This window comes from Sebastes fasciatus, chromosome 7 (assembly GCF_043250625.1).
Source record: "Sebastes fasciatus isolate fSebFas1 chromosome 7, fSebFas1.pri, whole genome shotgun sequence".
NCBI classification, from domain to species: Eukaryota; Metazoa; Chordata; class Actinopteri; order Perciformes; family Sebastidae; genus Sebastes; species Sebastes fasciatus.
Window position 1 is genome coordinate 17096183 of NC_133801.1, and position 15097 is coordinate 17111279.

The 15097-nt window shown below is 42.4% G+C and overlaps 2 protein-coding genes across 3 annotated transcripts in view; both read left to right on the plus strand.

Moving 5' to 3' along the window:
* vps53 (VPS53 subunit of GARP complex) overlaps positions 1-8420 on the plus strand; it is a 32752-nt gene extending 24332 nt beyond the window's left edge. For both annotated transcript variants that reach the window (XM_074641942.1, XM_074641944.1), the window contains exons 21-22: positions 5263-5367; positions 6714-8420. In XM_074641942.1, the coding sequence (XP_074498043.1) occupies positions 5263-5367; positions 6714-6881 (273 nt within the window). In that variant the 3' untranslated portion in view covers positions 6882-8420. The remainder of the gene's footprint in view (positions 1-5262; positions 5368-6713) is intronic.
* Positions 8421-9123: 703 nt separating this feature from the next.
* On the plus strand, positions 9124-14349 carry rflnb (refilin B). The gene is made up of 3 exons (XM_074641954.1): positions 9124-9718; positions 12518-12612; positions 12888-14349. The coding sequence occupies exons 1-3, from the start codon at positions 9518-9520 to the stop codon at positions 13204-13206; spliced, it is 615 nt and encodes a 204-aa protein (XP_074498055.1). The 5' UTR covers positions 9124-9517; the 3' UTR covers positions 13207-14349.
* Positions 14350-15097: the final 748 nt, after the last annotated feature.

Genomic DNA, 15097 nt, shown 5'->3' on the forward strand with positions numbered 1-15097 from the left:
ACTGATGGATTTTAATGAGAACCCCGAGTTCTTCTCTAAATACAAAATAGTTCAACTTAAACACATTATCACAGTCGCTTGATCTTTATGGGACGCTTCAGATTTTATGACATTTAACTTGGGTGGCTAAATTCATGCTGGCCATTTTTTACAACCAAAGCTTCACTTTCTGACCTTTAAAGGCTTGGAACTTTAGATTGGACCCTTTTGTGTGAGTGCGGTCTGAATGACTTTTCTTTATCTCTTGTTTGCCATTGTACAGATTTAATGTTTAAACTCTTGACATATCCAGTTAAACAAGAACAACCAAGAATAGTCTGGCATAACTTGCACTCTAACTGGATTTTCCACTGATTGAGGTTCCATCATAAGGAAACAAAAGACAACACTTCTCCTTTGAGTGTTTGCGGTTTGAGTGGCGAGCCAGTATAAAAAAGTGTTTGTTGAATCACTCACACAGATTATCTACTTAGAGTTTATTTTGGGCAGAATAGCCCATTAATTGTGTCTTTAACCCTACTCACAATAGCACTTTATGAGCATTTTTCCATAAAATAACCCACCTCCGGAAAAGGATTCAAGCTCATGCACTACTGGTTTAATGAGTGAGAGACGGGGCAACGCGAGACACACACACACACAAACATATTCTTTAGCACAGTATGTGGTTGACCTTGAGCCAGTGGAAAGGTGTGTGTGAGTGAATAAGTAGATACATGCAACCATCCGTCTACCCACACAGATATGTCTAGTATAACATGGTGTATATTGGATGGACAGGATAGTCAGAATTACCTTAAGAGACCCTAGAGGACGCTGGTATGTGGCTGCCGTAGATAAACCACACCCTAATTAACAGTCTCTGGAGTGTACAGAAATGCACACACACACACATGCCTGTCCCCTTGATTTCCCTTGGACTCCCGGAAGGCCTTCTTTCCTTCCTGAAGTTATTGTGGTTGGACTGTCTTGATGTTTGTAGCAGTTAGCGTGACCTGCTCTAATCGGGCTATGCTGTGCTATAATATTATGGTATAACCACTCTTACGCACTTGGGCTTTCAGCCACACTAAACTTTGTTTTGTCTCAGACATTGACTGTCCAGCCAACACGTTCTCATCGCAACTCATCACATACTGAAGCTTTGTCAGACCACTCTGCGCCACTTTTCGGTTGCAGGAAACACGTGCTTAACGTTGTGAATTGAACAAAAACACTCAGGGTATTAGACGTAGGATTAGGCAACAAAACCACTTAGTTTGCTTTAGGAAAAAACAACATGGTTGGGCTTAAAACTGCTATGTTTTTACAGTGAAAATGTGACTTGAAGTTATGAACACGGGACACGAAGGAACAGCTGATTGTAAAGTGAAACGTAACGCATACAGCGGTCTCCTGGATGAAAGCCTTGTTTGTTGGACTCATCCACATCCCCTGCCTCCCACCCGCCCGGTGTGTCTCTTTCACTTTTTAAACTACGTCACCACAGCACTTTCCCTGAGCATTTACTGTTGCTGCAGATGGGTTTACATTGTAGTTAATGGAAAGCCCGGTGCATCTCATAATGACGCTAAAGGGTGCCTTGTGTGTCAAACGCCAAGGCCTGTGACAAAGCATCGGTGTGTGAGAAACCCCTCTCACCATTCCAGATGAAATAGCCTCTTCTGACTGTTTTCTACTGGGATGCACACTGTTCCATATGGCCTGTTTAAAGGCACATCTTTGTTCCTTGGAAAAATGCCCTGAATGTATATACAAGAATTTCCACTCATCTGCCACACATTAAAGAGGCTTTCACATTATAGAATTATAGAACGTATTCACATCAGCATTCACTGTCTGCTCGCTCTGAGTTCGACTGCCAGTGGGCCCCTTCAGCTGGAATGTGATCTATACGGCTTCTGAAGAACTCGCACAGACGTAGCCGACGCTGCATGAAGGCCTCCGAGTGATTCACATCGATTACTGTGACAGCAGAAGACTTGATAATAATCATTTTGGAGGCTAGAAATCTGATACTGTAAGAAATATCAAAAGAAAAAACCGTGAACAAACATCCTATAAAAGAAAATTCTTGTTGATAATTATAGACAAATGACATAAGCTACAATCAATCATTGTATTTTGTCCCTGGTAGCAAGAAGGCATAAAAAACAATTGTGAAAGAGCCATAAAACGATTTCTTCCGTGAATGTTTTTGGCCTTGGAGAGAGAAAGCCCATGAGTAAAGAGAATCTTTTGTACTATGGCCAGCATTTTAGCCATCAACTTTGTGCAACATCAAGGTCACTCACAGGTAATTGCTTCCACCTTGGGCTGAGACTGAAGCCTCTGAAAGACAAACCCATCGAAACAGGGTCAATACAAGAATTCCTCTGTCTAGCCTCAACAATAGTTTTAAATTACACTCTGTGATGCTGTGACTTGAAATCAAATCTGGCTCGCCCCCACCAAGAGACTGCAATTCAATGGGACAATCGAAGGAGCACTTCAAGTTTTCAAAGCTCACTTTGAGATTGAAGCCGATAGCCCATCTGCAGGGTTCCTTGTACATTTCAAATAATTAAGCAGAATATAAATTATGACAACTGGAATAGTATTGTTTTTGCAAAATTGTATTTATACCTGGAGAACTTGTATAGACAGGTGACCTTAAGTAGCAGTATTTTTTCTTTTTTTCTCGGCCACTTGGGAGCATCGAAACCAGCTTTAAACACAACATATTATCACCTTATAAAGTTGTCACGTCTTAGCCTATTTATACATATAACACAAAAGGACTAACATAAACATTTATTTGGAATTTGTGGTGTTGACTCCTGAGGGGAATATTTGTCTCGTTAGCTGCCAAATTCTTCACAATGTTCACCAGCTAGCCGCTAACTTTGTGTAACTCTGGTGTTTGGTGCTGGGAAGGTATAGCGTATAGTGGTTTATCAGAGTTTGTTTGCTAAAAGCCGCTGCCTTTTGCTGAAGAGAGAGTATCGCCTAATTCACACCAGAGCAGCGAGCTCAGCGATCAGCGGCCGTTTGATTCTGCGGCGAAGAGCGGCCAAACAAAAGTTGGGAAAAGTCGCAGCCAATCAGTAAACAGATCTTGTGACTCCTTTGATATGTTGACCTATGTTACAAAGAATTTCTTCCCGCCTGAAACACATGAATACGCCTCCTGGCTGCAGAAAAATTTAATTATTTCGGCAAGCCGCACTTCGCCGCTGCCTGGTATGAATTCGGCGTAAGGGGCTAATCACACCGAGATGCATCAATAGAAGCGCGTCGCGAGCAAAACCATTGTTTTCTTGTAGTAAGGCGTGTCTGCTGTGTGCTCCTCTATTGCGCCTCGCATTGCGTTTTTTAGATGTGCATGAAAGTTAAAATATTCTCATCTTTTCAGCACCAGGCATGGATTAGCACACATCAATGTCAAACTTGGCCCAGGCAGCCAATCAAATCAAGCAAGAGGCGGGCTTTACTACTTTACCACTTCCTTCCTGTTTTGATGCCGATAGATGTGGTAGGGTTGGCTAGTTAACTGTTGGACTGTGAGAGAGCTAGTATGTGAGAGGCAAGCGGGAATTCATATCTTATGTCGGGATAGTTTCATGTAGGCTACTGTCTTTGAGAGAGAGAGAGAGAGTGTGACCACATTTTCCCGATAATCACATTTGATCGCCTGGTTGCAAGCACACAACCCTGCTCCACAGGCGCACCGTTGCTTTGCCCGATGTGCTATTGCCAAAGCGTTTTTGAAGCAACCGCACCTGTAGCGACGCATCTCGGTGTGATCAGGCCCTCAGACTGCACCAAAACAATAATGTTCTGTCCTAAAACCAAAACAATGTGCTTAAAGGTGCTAAAACTGCCTGTAAAGCTGAGGGGAACTGTGACAATTCTCGGTGGGTTCATTACTACTAGTAACCCCTTTCACATGATGCATGGTGCATTTATGCAAGTGCAGCTTTAAACTGAATATAGACATGCGCTTCAGTTCACACGAGAGAGATTACTACTCTATCTTTTTTAAGTTTTCACTTCTTCTTTAATCTTTATGTAGCTGTCAAAGTATCTACTTTGAGTGTTAAAGATGAGTATATCTGGGTTGTCTGTTCTGTGAGCCAGTGCTCAGTTATGTTCAAAGTACATAGGATTCTTTCTGTCTGTCTGAGACGGCCTCTCCTGGCCGGTACGATGCCTGTGAGACGTGGCTGTTTTCCACGCTCTCCCAGCCCAGCCCACCACAGCTCCAGCTCTCTCTCTCTCCCACCTCTGAAGTTCTCTTCTGGGGAGTATTTAAAAGGCAACCCGCCTTCCCCACCCTTGTTCAGCCTGAATGTTTCCCCCCCTCCTTACTCTGTTGCTCTCGCTCTCCCTTTTTATGCCCGTTTTCATTCTTAAACTCCCTCTCCCCCTTTCTTTCGCTTTTTTTTTTTTTTTTTTTTTTTACAAGGTCCCTACAGGCCTTTCCTTTGGCCTGGCTCCAGGACAGTTGCTAAGTAAATCACTCAGTCAGCAGGGCTAGTAAGAAAGCAAAGAATTCCACACGATCCTGAGCCTTTCATGCCTGCTCTTCCCTCTCTCTTTCTCTCCTGCTTCTGATTGCTAAACTCCCTCCCTCCCTGTACAGCTCACCTTTTCATACATTTTGCCTCAAGTAAAAAAAGAGTAAACACTGAAAGGGCAGATGGGGCTCTTCTTTAGAAGTGAAGGAAAGGAGAAACATTTTGCGAGATGATCCCTGCTTGCATGCGTATGCATGAGATGGGAGGTGGGGGTCTGTCAGCCATGTGTTAGTCTGCCTGCCTTGTAGCGGCTGCAACAAACGCTACCCGATCCACGTTTTCCACCCAGTCTCTATTGTTGGAAAAAAAAAAAGCAACCAATAGAATCCAATCCAGAAAGACATGTGCCCCATTAAACCTTTTCTGCCTGCTCTTGACTAATGCTGATTTTTGCCCACACTCATTATACCCCCAAAATAATTACCGGTAAAACCAATTCTTGCCCACCGATGCATGAAGTAATTGCCGTGTAAAAAGGAGAGAAAAAAAGAGTGAGGAGTGGGCTCCTAAATATAGAACCACAGTCTCAAACTGTTTGCAGCTAGAGCTACTAGGTTTTGTCAGTTGTAGCCCCCCCTTTCTCCTCATTTGGGTCGTAGCTGCCCCATGTGGGATCATTTAAAGATCTCTTGGGTCGTCTCATGATGGTTCACAGGAAAGGAAGGGAGGGGTGAAACCAACATTAAACTCTCCTTTTCCACAGGTGGTGATGGCCCCACATGAACCACCAGTGGTGTTTGTTGATAACTACATCAAGCTCCTGGCTGATGGAAATCCTGAGACTTTCCAGAAGATTCTGGACATGAAGGTCAGTTGTTGTTTTTTTTACTATGCTAGTCCAGGTGATATGGGACACATTTGGGGTCCTGAACATTTTCAGAAATGGAGCCATTGCAAAAACACCTCATGTTTCACTTTCTGCCATAATCAAATTATGGATTATGCATCATATCTCCTGAACCAAACATGATAACACAGAAAAGGTGATGTTTACCCCCATGTTTTAATGGTCAAGGATTACAATGATACCATATACAACATCATAAACTGTTCAGGTGAATAGTTAATGGTGAATTCAGTGATGTTGTGAGAAGGAAATCTAATAGTATCTAAGAACCTAGGCTAGACTTTATAATAGGACGTCTGTTGCATGCATGTTGTGTAGAGGTTTAAAAGCTTAACCTTTAATGCTGCCTTCCAGAAAACGTGTAACTCGAACATTTCCGATCCCCTACTACTCATATTGTTCGTCTCTTTACACTCACTGTAATGTACAAATGGATTAAGCTTTTAAAACTCTGCACAACATGCATACAGACATGCTATTATAAAGTCTAGCCTAGGTTCTCAAATACTGTGATTTCCTCATGTCATTTAATTTAATCCTTTTCTATGTTATCATGTTTGGTTCAGGAGATATGAGGCAAAATACATCATTTGGTTATGGCGAAAAGTAAAAGGGCTGCCATTGCCACCATGAGGCATTTTTGCGATAGCCCCATTTCTGAAAATGTTCAGCGCCCCAAACTGTACAAGTGTGCCAAGTTTCATGCTTTTATGAAAAAGTGAACATCATTTTCACACATCACCTGGACTATAGGCCTACCAGTAATTTAAAGGAATAGTTCGACATTTTGGGAAGATACGGTTATTTGCTTTCCTGTTAAGAGTTAGATTAGAAGATCGATACCACTCTCATTAGCTTATCAGGGGGAAACAGCAGCCTGGTTCTGTTTGAAGGCCTACCAGAACCTCTAAAGCTCACTAATTAACGTCTGCACATAACCCCCATAAAACCACAAGTTGTCGTTTTTTCACTTTGGTTTTTGTGTGGATCAAACAAACAAGATGTAACATGTAATTGGAAAGCTTTAGAGGCGCTGGTAGGCAGATTTTGTTACCTTTGGACAGAGCCATGCTGGCATTTATCTTCTCAACTAACTTTCGTTAAAAAAAGCAAATAAGTGTTTTTTCCGAAATCTCGAATTATAACTTTAACATTGTAATAAAGCATTTTCTCTCACTGTGATCTCATCTTTTGTTCATTTTTCACATAATTCTGGTATGAATTTTTCCTCTTGTTTTGCGTATTAAGAGGGTTTTTTTTAATACTTTGTGATTTCCCATGTGTTTGTGTGTACTTTGTTTGTGAAGGGTCTGAAGCGCAGTGAACAGAGCAGCATGCTGGAGCTCTTCAGGCAGCGGCTACCCACGCCACCCTCCGGGGCCGATGGCGGCTCCTCTCTCTTCAGCATCCCCACCCCTGAGCAGGAGTCCTCCCGCATTCGCAGACTAGAGAAACTCATCAAGAATAGACTGTGAACGGACACACACAGAAATTTAAAATTAAAAAGGCTGCCGGCTGGGATGGTTGTCATGTCTCTTGCGGTAATTCATCTCACAGACTTCATTATGCTCCATTCGGTTATCGTGGAGGAAGTGCAAAAAAGTTGAAGGAATTTTCTGACTGACAGTAATATGAACCCGAGCTGATGCTGGATTATGAAGAAACTTCCTCAGACGCTACTTGCCGTTGTTACATATGCCATTTACTTCTGTAATTCCCCACTTTTCTTTGTAACATTACTACATTATTGCACAGTGCATGCACTCAAAAGAACGATTGCAGTGCTGTTAACTAGATTCTGCTCAGAGAGCCTCTGGCTGCCTCTCTTGGACATGTCTAATCCACAACGATTACAGGCAGCCTGATCTTAATTAAAGTTGATGTTTTCTGAACATAATGTATTTCAACAATAGCCATGGTTTTTCCTCAACTATTTTAATTTCAAGTGGGGGATACCGGGTTGAAATTTGTGTGCATCTCTGCCGTCCACATGCGTCATAGGTGTCTGGATTGTTTGTGTGAACAGTGGCGTAAAATGAATCAGAGTCCTTCAACTCTGGAACAAATAGAACCTTTGGATTTCCTTCATCTTCAGTCAGACATGAGGCCGGCTTTGTCTTGGCATTTAAAATCCCTCTCGGTTGACTTGGAAATTAGAACCAGCTAGCTGAAGTCTTTAAACTTGGGCCGCATGTACACATGTGTGCGGTCGGTCTTGTTTGTTTGGCATTTCAAAATATTCTTTGATAATGTAATCCTCTGTCTCCTTGAAAATAAGGGTTTGTTTTAGTGTATCCATCCCTCCATATCCATAGGGGGGCAAATTGCAACAAAATGGGTTTGTCTCAATACTTTGCTGAGTGATTTCTGGGTCTCTGAAGCTGCTTCCTCACATATCCTCAGCAATGTCAAATACTACAGTTGTTCCGATTGGGTTATCGGAAATGTGTCCGATACCGCCCAAAATTTGGGATCGGGTATCAGCGAGTACGCCAGTCTGTGCACCGAAACCGATACCATCATTTATTAACCCAGAAAAAAAATCAACTTCTGACCGGAAATCAATTCTTCTTCGCAGCTACAAAACCGTAGCTTTTACTTTGCTGTCGCCCTGGATGTATCATTGTTGCCACTGGCAACTACTGTCCACTATCCATGCATGGTCTGTAGTAAACAGCTGTTAAATAATAATAATAATAATAATAACTATATATTTCTTTTAATCACGCTGGTATCGGATCGGCACTCTGTATCGGCTGATACCGCAGGTTCAGGTATCGGTATTGGGAAGGAAAAAATGGTATTGGAACATCTCTATTAAATACAGTACATCAGCTATTTATTTGAAGTCCAGCGCTGATGCCAGCGTCTCTCAGTTGTAGTAAATCAAGTAAATGTAACTGCATTAGTGTACACATCATTCCTGCCTTCAGGTACAAAATGTTTGTTTGTATTGTCTGAATTGTATGCTATACACAAGCAATCTTTGAACACTATTAAAAACATTGGCACCATTTTTTTTTTTTTCTTGTGCTTCATCAAATGGGTGTGTACTGCTTCAATTTGCACAATAACAGGAAAAATATCAAGGCAAGGCAAGGCAGCTTTATTTGTATAGCACATTTCAGCAACAGGGCAATTCAAAGTGCTTTACATAAACATTCAAGAACATGCAACAAAGTGCAAAAGAACATTAAGACATAATTAAACCGTTATAAAAACATTAAAGATTAGAAAATAAAAACAAGCTAAAAATAAAAGTTAGGATAGAAGCAAGAGTAAAAGCTCTAGTGCCGTATAAGATCATTATCTGGTTTAATAAAAGGCAGCAGCAAACAGGAACGTTTTAAGCTTTGATTTAAAAGAGTTCAGAGTTGGAGTTGGTCCTGCAGGTTTCTCGGAGCTTGCTCCAGATATTTGGTGCATAAAAACTGAATGCTGCTTCTGCATGTTTAGTTGTGACTCTGGGGACACTAAGCAGACCTGATCCAGATGAACCTGAGAGGTCTGGATGGTTCATAACATGAAGATCAGAAATGTATTTTGGCCCTGAACCATCATCATCAACCTAATTTTTACCAGGATTTTGAATGAGGGGGCTGGAAAAGTTCCCATGACCAGCTCCAGTCTCTGGTTGCCACTCATCCTCTCATCCAATCAGGAGCCTGTAAATGCTTCAGAAGGGCGTTTCCTTTGGTGTGTTGGTGGATGTGATCTGAAGGCCCCTTTGAGGGAGCAGAAGTTTGAAGAGGAGCCGCGGGCAGCAGCAAGACCTCCTCACATCCTCACAGTCTCAGCTCTAAAGAGGACAAACGTTCATCTCTCTGCTGCACAACCATTCACCTTTGGGTTATGCTTTGGTATTTTTAATGTAAAGTAAAAGGACAGCTTTTAATTTTCGTGTTTTCAAGCCTTTTTTGTGGGACTGAATCACCGCGGAGTTGATGATCTTTCCAGCGGGCAGAGGTGCATCCTGTCCGGGGAGAAGTTAGCAGCAACACACTGTGGGGACTTTTTTGCAACAAACTCAAAAAGGAAATTGCAACCTGGAAGTATATTTCTCTCTGTGTCGTAATCTGGTCGCTGGACTTTTGCAACTTTTCAACCAGAAATGGTTGGCAGGTTGAACTTGCCAAATGCATGTGAAGGAGAGCCGCTGGATATGAGCTGCAGGGCTGATAGAGGACTTGACAGTCCGGACTCCGGATTACCCCCCAGCCCGAGCCCCAGCGCCTGGCTGCTGCTGCCGGGCGGTGCGGAGAAAGCCGGGGCTGTGAGCCCGGTGTCCGAGGACGAGGAGAGGGGCTCCCTGGTAGGTAACACTACTACTACCTGACTATATGCTGCAATATATGAACTCCCTTTGGGGTTAGGGAAACAACCACTAATTGCATCTGAACATTTAAATGCCAGTACATTTGATATGGAAGACTTGGCACAGCCTACTACTAGTTTAGTGTTGCAAGCCTGCTAGTTAACACAAATGATCAATGTTTTTAGGGCAGTTAATCCTACACATTGCAGGTTGTCTTGCATCACTGCACACAGGAAGTTATAGCAATATATGATATATTACTTAATATATATATGAACTCCCTTTAGGGTTAGGTAAACAACCACAAATTGCATCTAAACATTTAAATGCCAGTATATTTGATATGGAAGACTCTGCACAGCCTACTACTAGTTTAGTGTTGCAAGCCTGCTAGTTAACACAAATGATCAATGTTTTTAGGGCAGTTAATCCTACACATTGCAGGTTGTCTTGCATCACTGCACATAGGAAGTTATAGATCTGAAATTGCAAATGTTTGTGGAAGTTCTTTGACAATAACACTTTAGACATGATCACTGACTATATGCTGGGATTTAAGCAATATATGAACTCCCTTTGGGGTTAGGGAAACAACCACAAAATGTATCTGAACATTTAAATGCCAGTATATTTGATATGGAAGACTTCCACAGCCTACTACTAGGAGTTTAGTGTTGCAAGCCAAAATGCTTTAGGTCAGTTTATCCTACAAATTGCAGGTTGTCTTGCATCACTGCACACAGGAAGTTAGCTCTGAAATTGTCACACCATGTCCATTGTTTTTGATGAATTACTAGTTAAATAAACCAAATGTTTGTGGAAGTTCTTTGACAATAACAATAACACTTTAGACAGCTATTGCTGTGATTTAAGCAATATATGAACTCCCTTTGGGGTTAGGTAAACAACCACAAATTGCATCTGAACATTTAAATGCCAGTATATATTTGATATGGAAGACTTGGCACATCCTACTACTAGGAATTAAGTGTTGCAAGCCTGCTAGTTAACACAAATGATAAATGTTTTAGGGCAGTTTATCCTACAAATTGCATCTGAACATTTAAATGCCAGTTTATTTGATATGGAAGACTTGGCACAGCCTACTACTACTAGGAGTTTACCTGCTAGTTAACACGAATGATGAAATGTTTTAGGTCAGATTATCCTACAAATTGCAGGTTGTCTTGCATCACTGCACACAGGAAGTTATAGCTCTGAAATTGTCACACCATGTCCATTGTTTTTGATGAATTACTAGTTATATAAACCAAATGTTGGTGGAAGTTCTTTGACAATAACACTTTAGACATGATCACTGACTATATGCTGGGATTTAAGCAATACATGAACTCCCTTTGGGGTTAGGTAAACAACCACAAATTGCATCTGAACATTTAAATGCCAGTGTAATATACACTCACCGGCCACTTTATTAGGTACAAGGTGTACCTAATAAAGTGTACAAGGTGTACCTAATAAAGTGTCCGGTGCTAGTACCGGGTGGTCTTCTGCTGCTGTAGCCCATTTGCGTCAAGGTTGGACGTGTTGTGCGTTCAGAGATGGTATTCTGCATACCTTGGTTGTAACGAGTGGTTATTTGAGTTACTGTTGCCTTTCTATCATCTCGAACCACTCTGCCCATTCTCCTCTGACCTCTGACATCAACGAGGCATTTTCGTAAACACAACTGCCGCTCACTGGATATTTTTTCTCTTTTTCGGACCATTCTCTGTAAACCCTAGAGATGGTTGTGCGTGAAAATCCCAGTAGATCAGCAGTTTTTGAAATACTCAGACCAGCCCGTCTGGCACCAACAACCATGCCACGTTCAAAGTCACTTAAATCCCCTTTCTTCCCCATTCTGATGCTCGGTTTGAACTTCAGCAAGTCGTCTTCACCACCTCTAGATGCCTAAATGCATTGAGTTACTGCCATGTGATTGGCTGATTAGCTATTTGTGTTAACAAGCAATTGAACAGGTGTGCCTAATAAAGTGGCCGGTGAGTGTATATACTACTAGGAATCTAGTGTTGCAAGCCTGCTAGTTAACACAAGGCACACAGTTTATCCTACAAATTGCAGGTTGTCTTGCATCACCGCACACAGGACGTTATAGCTCTGAACTTGTCACACCATGTCCATTGTTTTTGATGAATTACTAGTTATATAAACCAAATGTTGGTGGAAGTTCTTTGACAATAACACTCCCAGCCAAAATTTGTATGTGGGGCCCATGTGGGAAGTAAAAGGGCTGATAAATGGGCCCTATGTGGGGATTGTCCGCGGGTTCCATAATGGTCCAATGTCAATTGCCCACATGGATTCCATGCAGGATTACAATGGGTGTTTTGTGGGCCCCAACTGGGCAACATACCCAAGACCCATCTTGGTCCCAGCTTTAAGTTCTACGTGGGCACTACATGGGGACTACATGGGCTGAAATATGGGTTGTAAGTGGGTTTGTCCACAGTTTCCATGTTGGCAATTTCCCAGTAGTGACCCAACTAGGACCCACACGGGTAGCCCACATGGGGAGCCCATGTGGGACCTACTTAGTTGATCCAAGTGGGCCCCAGATAAGATGCCCATTTTGAGCCCATACCCACTTGGTACCCAGGTACCCCCAGCATAACCCATGTGGGGCCCACATAACCATGCTGCATGTTCTGGACAACTGTGAGAAAGTGGGTCACTTTAGCAACTTTAGCAGTGAACTGGACCTATGAGAACTTTTACAGTATTGGCTCCTTATATGTGTGTGTTGACTGTGGGAGTTTTTTTTTTGCATTGCAGGTTCGAGTTTTACCCACCGGATCTTTCCAGCAGCTCCACCCATTGTCCTTTGGGGAAGGCATAGCACTTGATCCATTACCAGCTAAGGAAATAAGGTGGGTTTGGTTTTTATATGACCTTATTCTGTGCAGCATTTGACCTGCTGGAGGATATGCATAAAATGGTATACTATATGAGGACAGGCAGGCTGTAGTGTTTTTCCTGCAATATGTACCAAGACAACTCAGTACTGCAAAGTGTGAACATGACCAAAGAAGAAGAGTACGGTGGACTTGGACAGACCTTGTGTTGGTGCAGTTGGGATGGAAACAAATTTCACTTCAATTGTTTTGCACCAAATAAAACCATTACTCTTTCCCTTCCTCCACAGATACACCTCATCCGTGCACTACGACTCGGACCGCCATTTCATCCAAGGCGTGGCCCTGCAGCCTACGGGCCAAGGCCTTGAACACTGCATGCAGACCATCATGGCCGTGCCCCACAGTACCTGGCGCCACTACAAGACACAGCTGGAGTTCCAGCCTCGCCATCGGCCGCAGCGCTTCAAAAGCACCACCATCGTCTACCCCAAGAAAACCAGCGCCCTCTTCACCACGGAGCTGAGCTACGACTGCCACCGGCTATCCAAACGTTTCCTCTCCAGCGTGGAGCTGGAGGCGGCCGGTCGCAGAGAGCCACCTCAGTGAGGGAGGAGGACACACAGCCCATATATACTCTAGCTCCCCCACAAGGCTGGCTGCCATTGACCTGCTGTGCTGTCTTTATACAGTTGTGTATCTTTTTAAGTACCCTTCCTAAGCTGTGGACAGGAAGCACCTGTGCTTTGATGTTACAGATATCAGAGATGGCAAGGCATGGACAAAGTGGGTAAAATATCCACTCAGTCCCATGTCTCCATGTTTATATTCCTGCCAATGGATGATCTATCAGTTGGAATGGATATTTCATTAAATGCTTCACTTTGCTTCTTGTTGGTTTTCCAGAGGCACGCTCCTATTTGACACGTATAGAATTGACTCGTACGGACTGAGATGAGGAGAATAGCTGTTTGCCCTCAGCAGAGTCACTCTCCTCATGTCACATCAAGTTGGTCAAGGATGCAGAGTGATTGGTTTTAAATTTGAATTGTGAGGCCTGCCTCAGTTCAATTTGTTTTTAATCGTAGAGAAGAGTTGTTTGAAAACTGCTAACTTAGAACATGGTTCAAAGTGACTCGTATGTAAGGCAGAGGGAAGGAAAATGAAATGTGGTGCTAGAGTTTGGATGCATGCTAAGAAATCACTAATTTATCCACACTGTACAAAGGATGTGGTGAAAAATACTTAACACGTGTTTTGTTTCTTCACAGGGTATTGTGTGTTTTGTGCACGACATAGACACAAGCTAAGCTCTTCCCAAACCTTCTCTCTGGCTGCGATGCATAATGTTGTTCTGTAAATGTTGGTAGATGAAGGGAACTTTTCGGTTCGCTGTGATGTGTAAGCTTAAACAAACTGATCAAGTAGGTCGTGTAGATGGATCACGAGTGTGGAGTTTACTAAAAAAGTGGATATTATTTTTGATATCACTCACTGGCTCACTAGTGAAAATAACACACTGCATTCCACCGCCATCACTTCCTTTAGCTTGACTTGGATTGAAGTTGTATTTATTCTGTTGGAGTTTCAGGTTCTGAGATTTTTTATCAGCTGTTTAACGGGTCTCTCTGCAATCATGGCGAGGGATATTTCTGTGATGCCCTTTTGTGTCTTATTGATGTGCCTGTTGATGCTTCTTTTTGATATTAGTCACTTATTCAGTGCCAGTTTGAAATAAAGTGTTCATCGGTTCAACAATTTTGTGTTTTATGAGGAGGTAGTCCTTGTCTGTTTTTAAAAGATGACAGCAGATAGAGGTAATTATAATTTTTTATTAGCCTACAAAATAATGAATACACTTTGATGTCATGTATAAAAGAAGCTGTTCATGTGGTTTGTGGTTTATCAAGTAATGTTTACGTTGTACTTCAGAAGAGAAACATAGGAGGTTTTTGATGCTTTGACTGCCACCAATCACATGCCATTGAGCAGATTACCTATGTGCAACTATAGTGTTCAAACTAGGGCTGACCCGAATGCTCCGAAGCTTTGACCGTTGCCATGGTAATCAACCTCCAAATTAGTTTTCAAATACTTCTTTTTTTTTTTATATATATATGTCTATGTGTCAGCCCTGTGATAGTCTGGCGACCTGTCCAGGGTGTACCCCGCCTTCACCCAATGTCAGCTGGGAGCCCCCCCATGACCCTGAATAGGATAAGCGGTTACAGATAATGGATGGATGTAATAATAATGTATAAATCCCAAATAGCTCTTAAATTAGGAATAATCCTACAACATTATTCACATTCAACATGAATGATTATTAGTTATTCTCAGTCGGATATCGCTGTTTGTTGTGTGTAGAGGTGCATGTGCGTACGGTAGTGCAGCAGCGGCACAATCCCGGTCACTGAAACAGGGCCATGCCGCAAAGCTTTGAATACTTTTGAATATTTATCATCGAAACTTCGAAAAAACAAAAAATGGTATTCGAGAC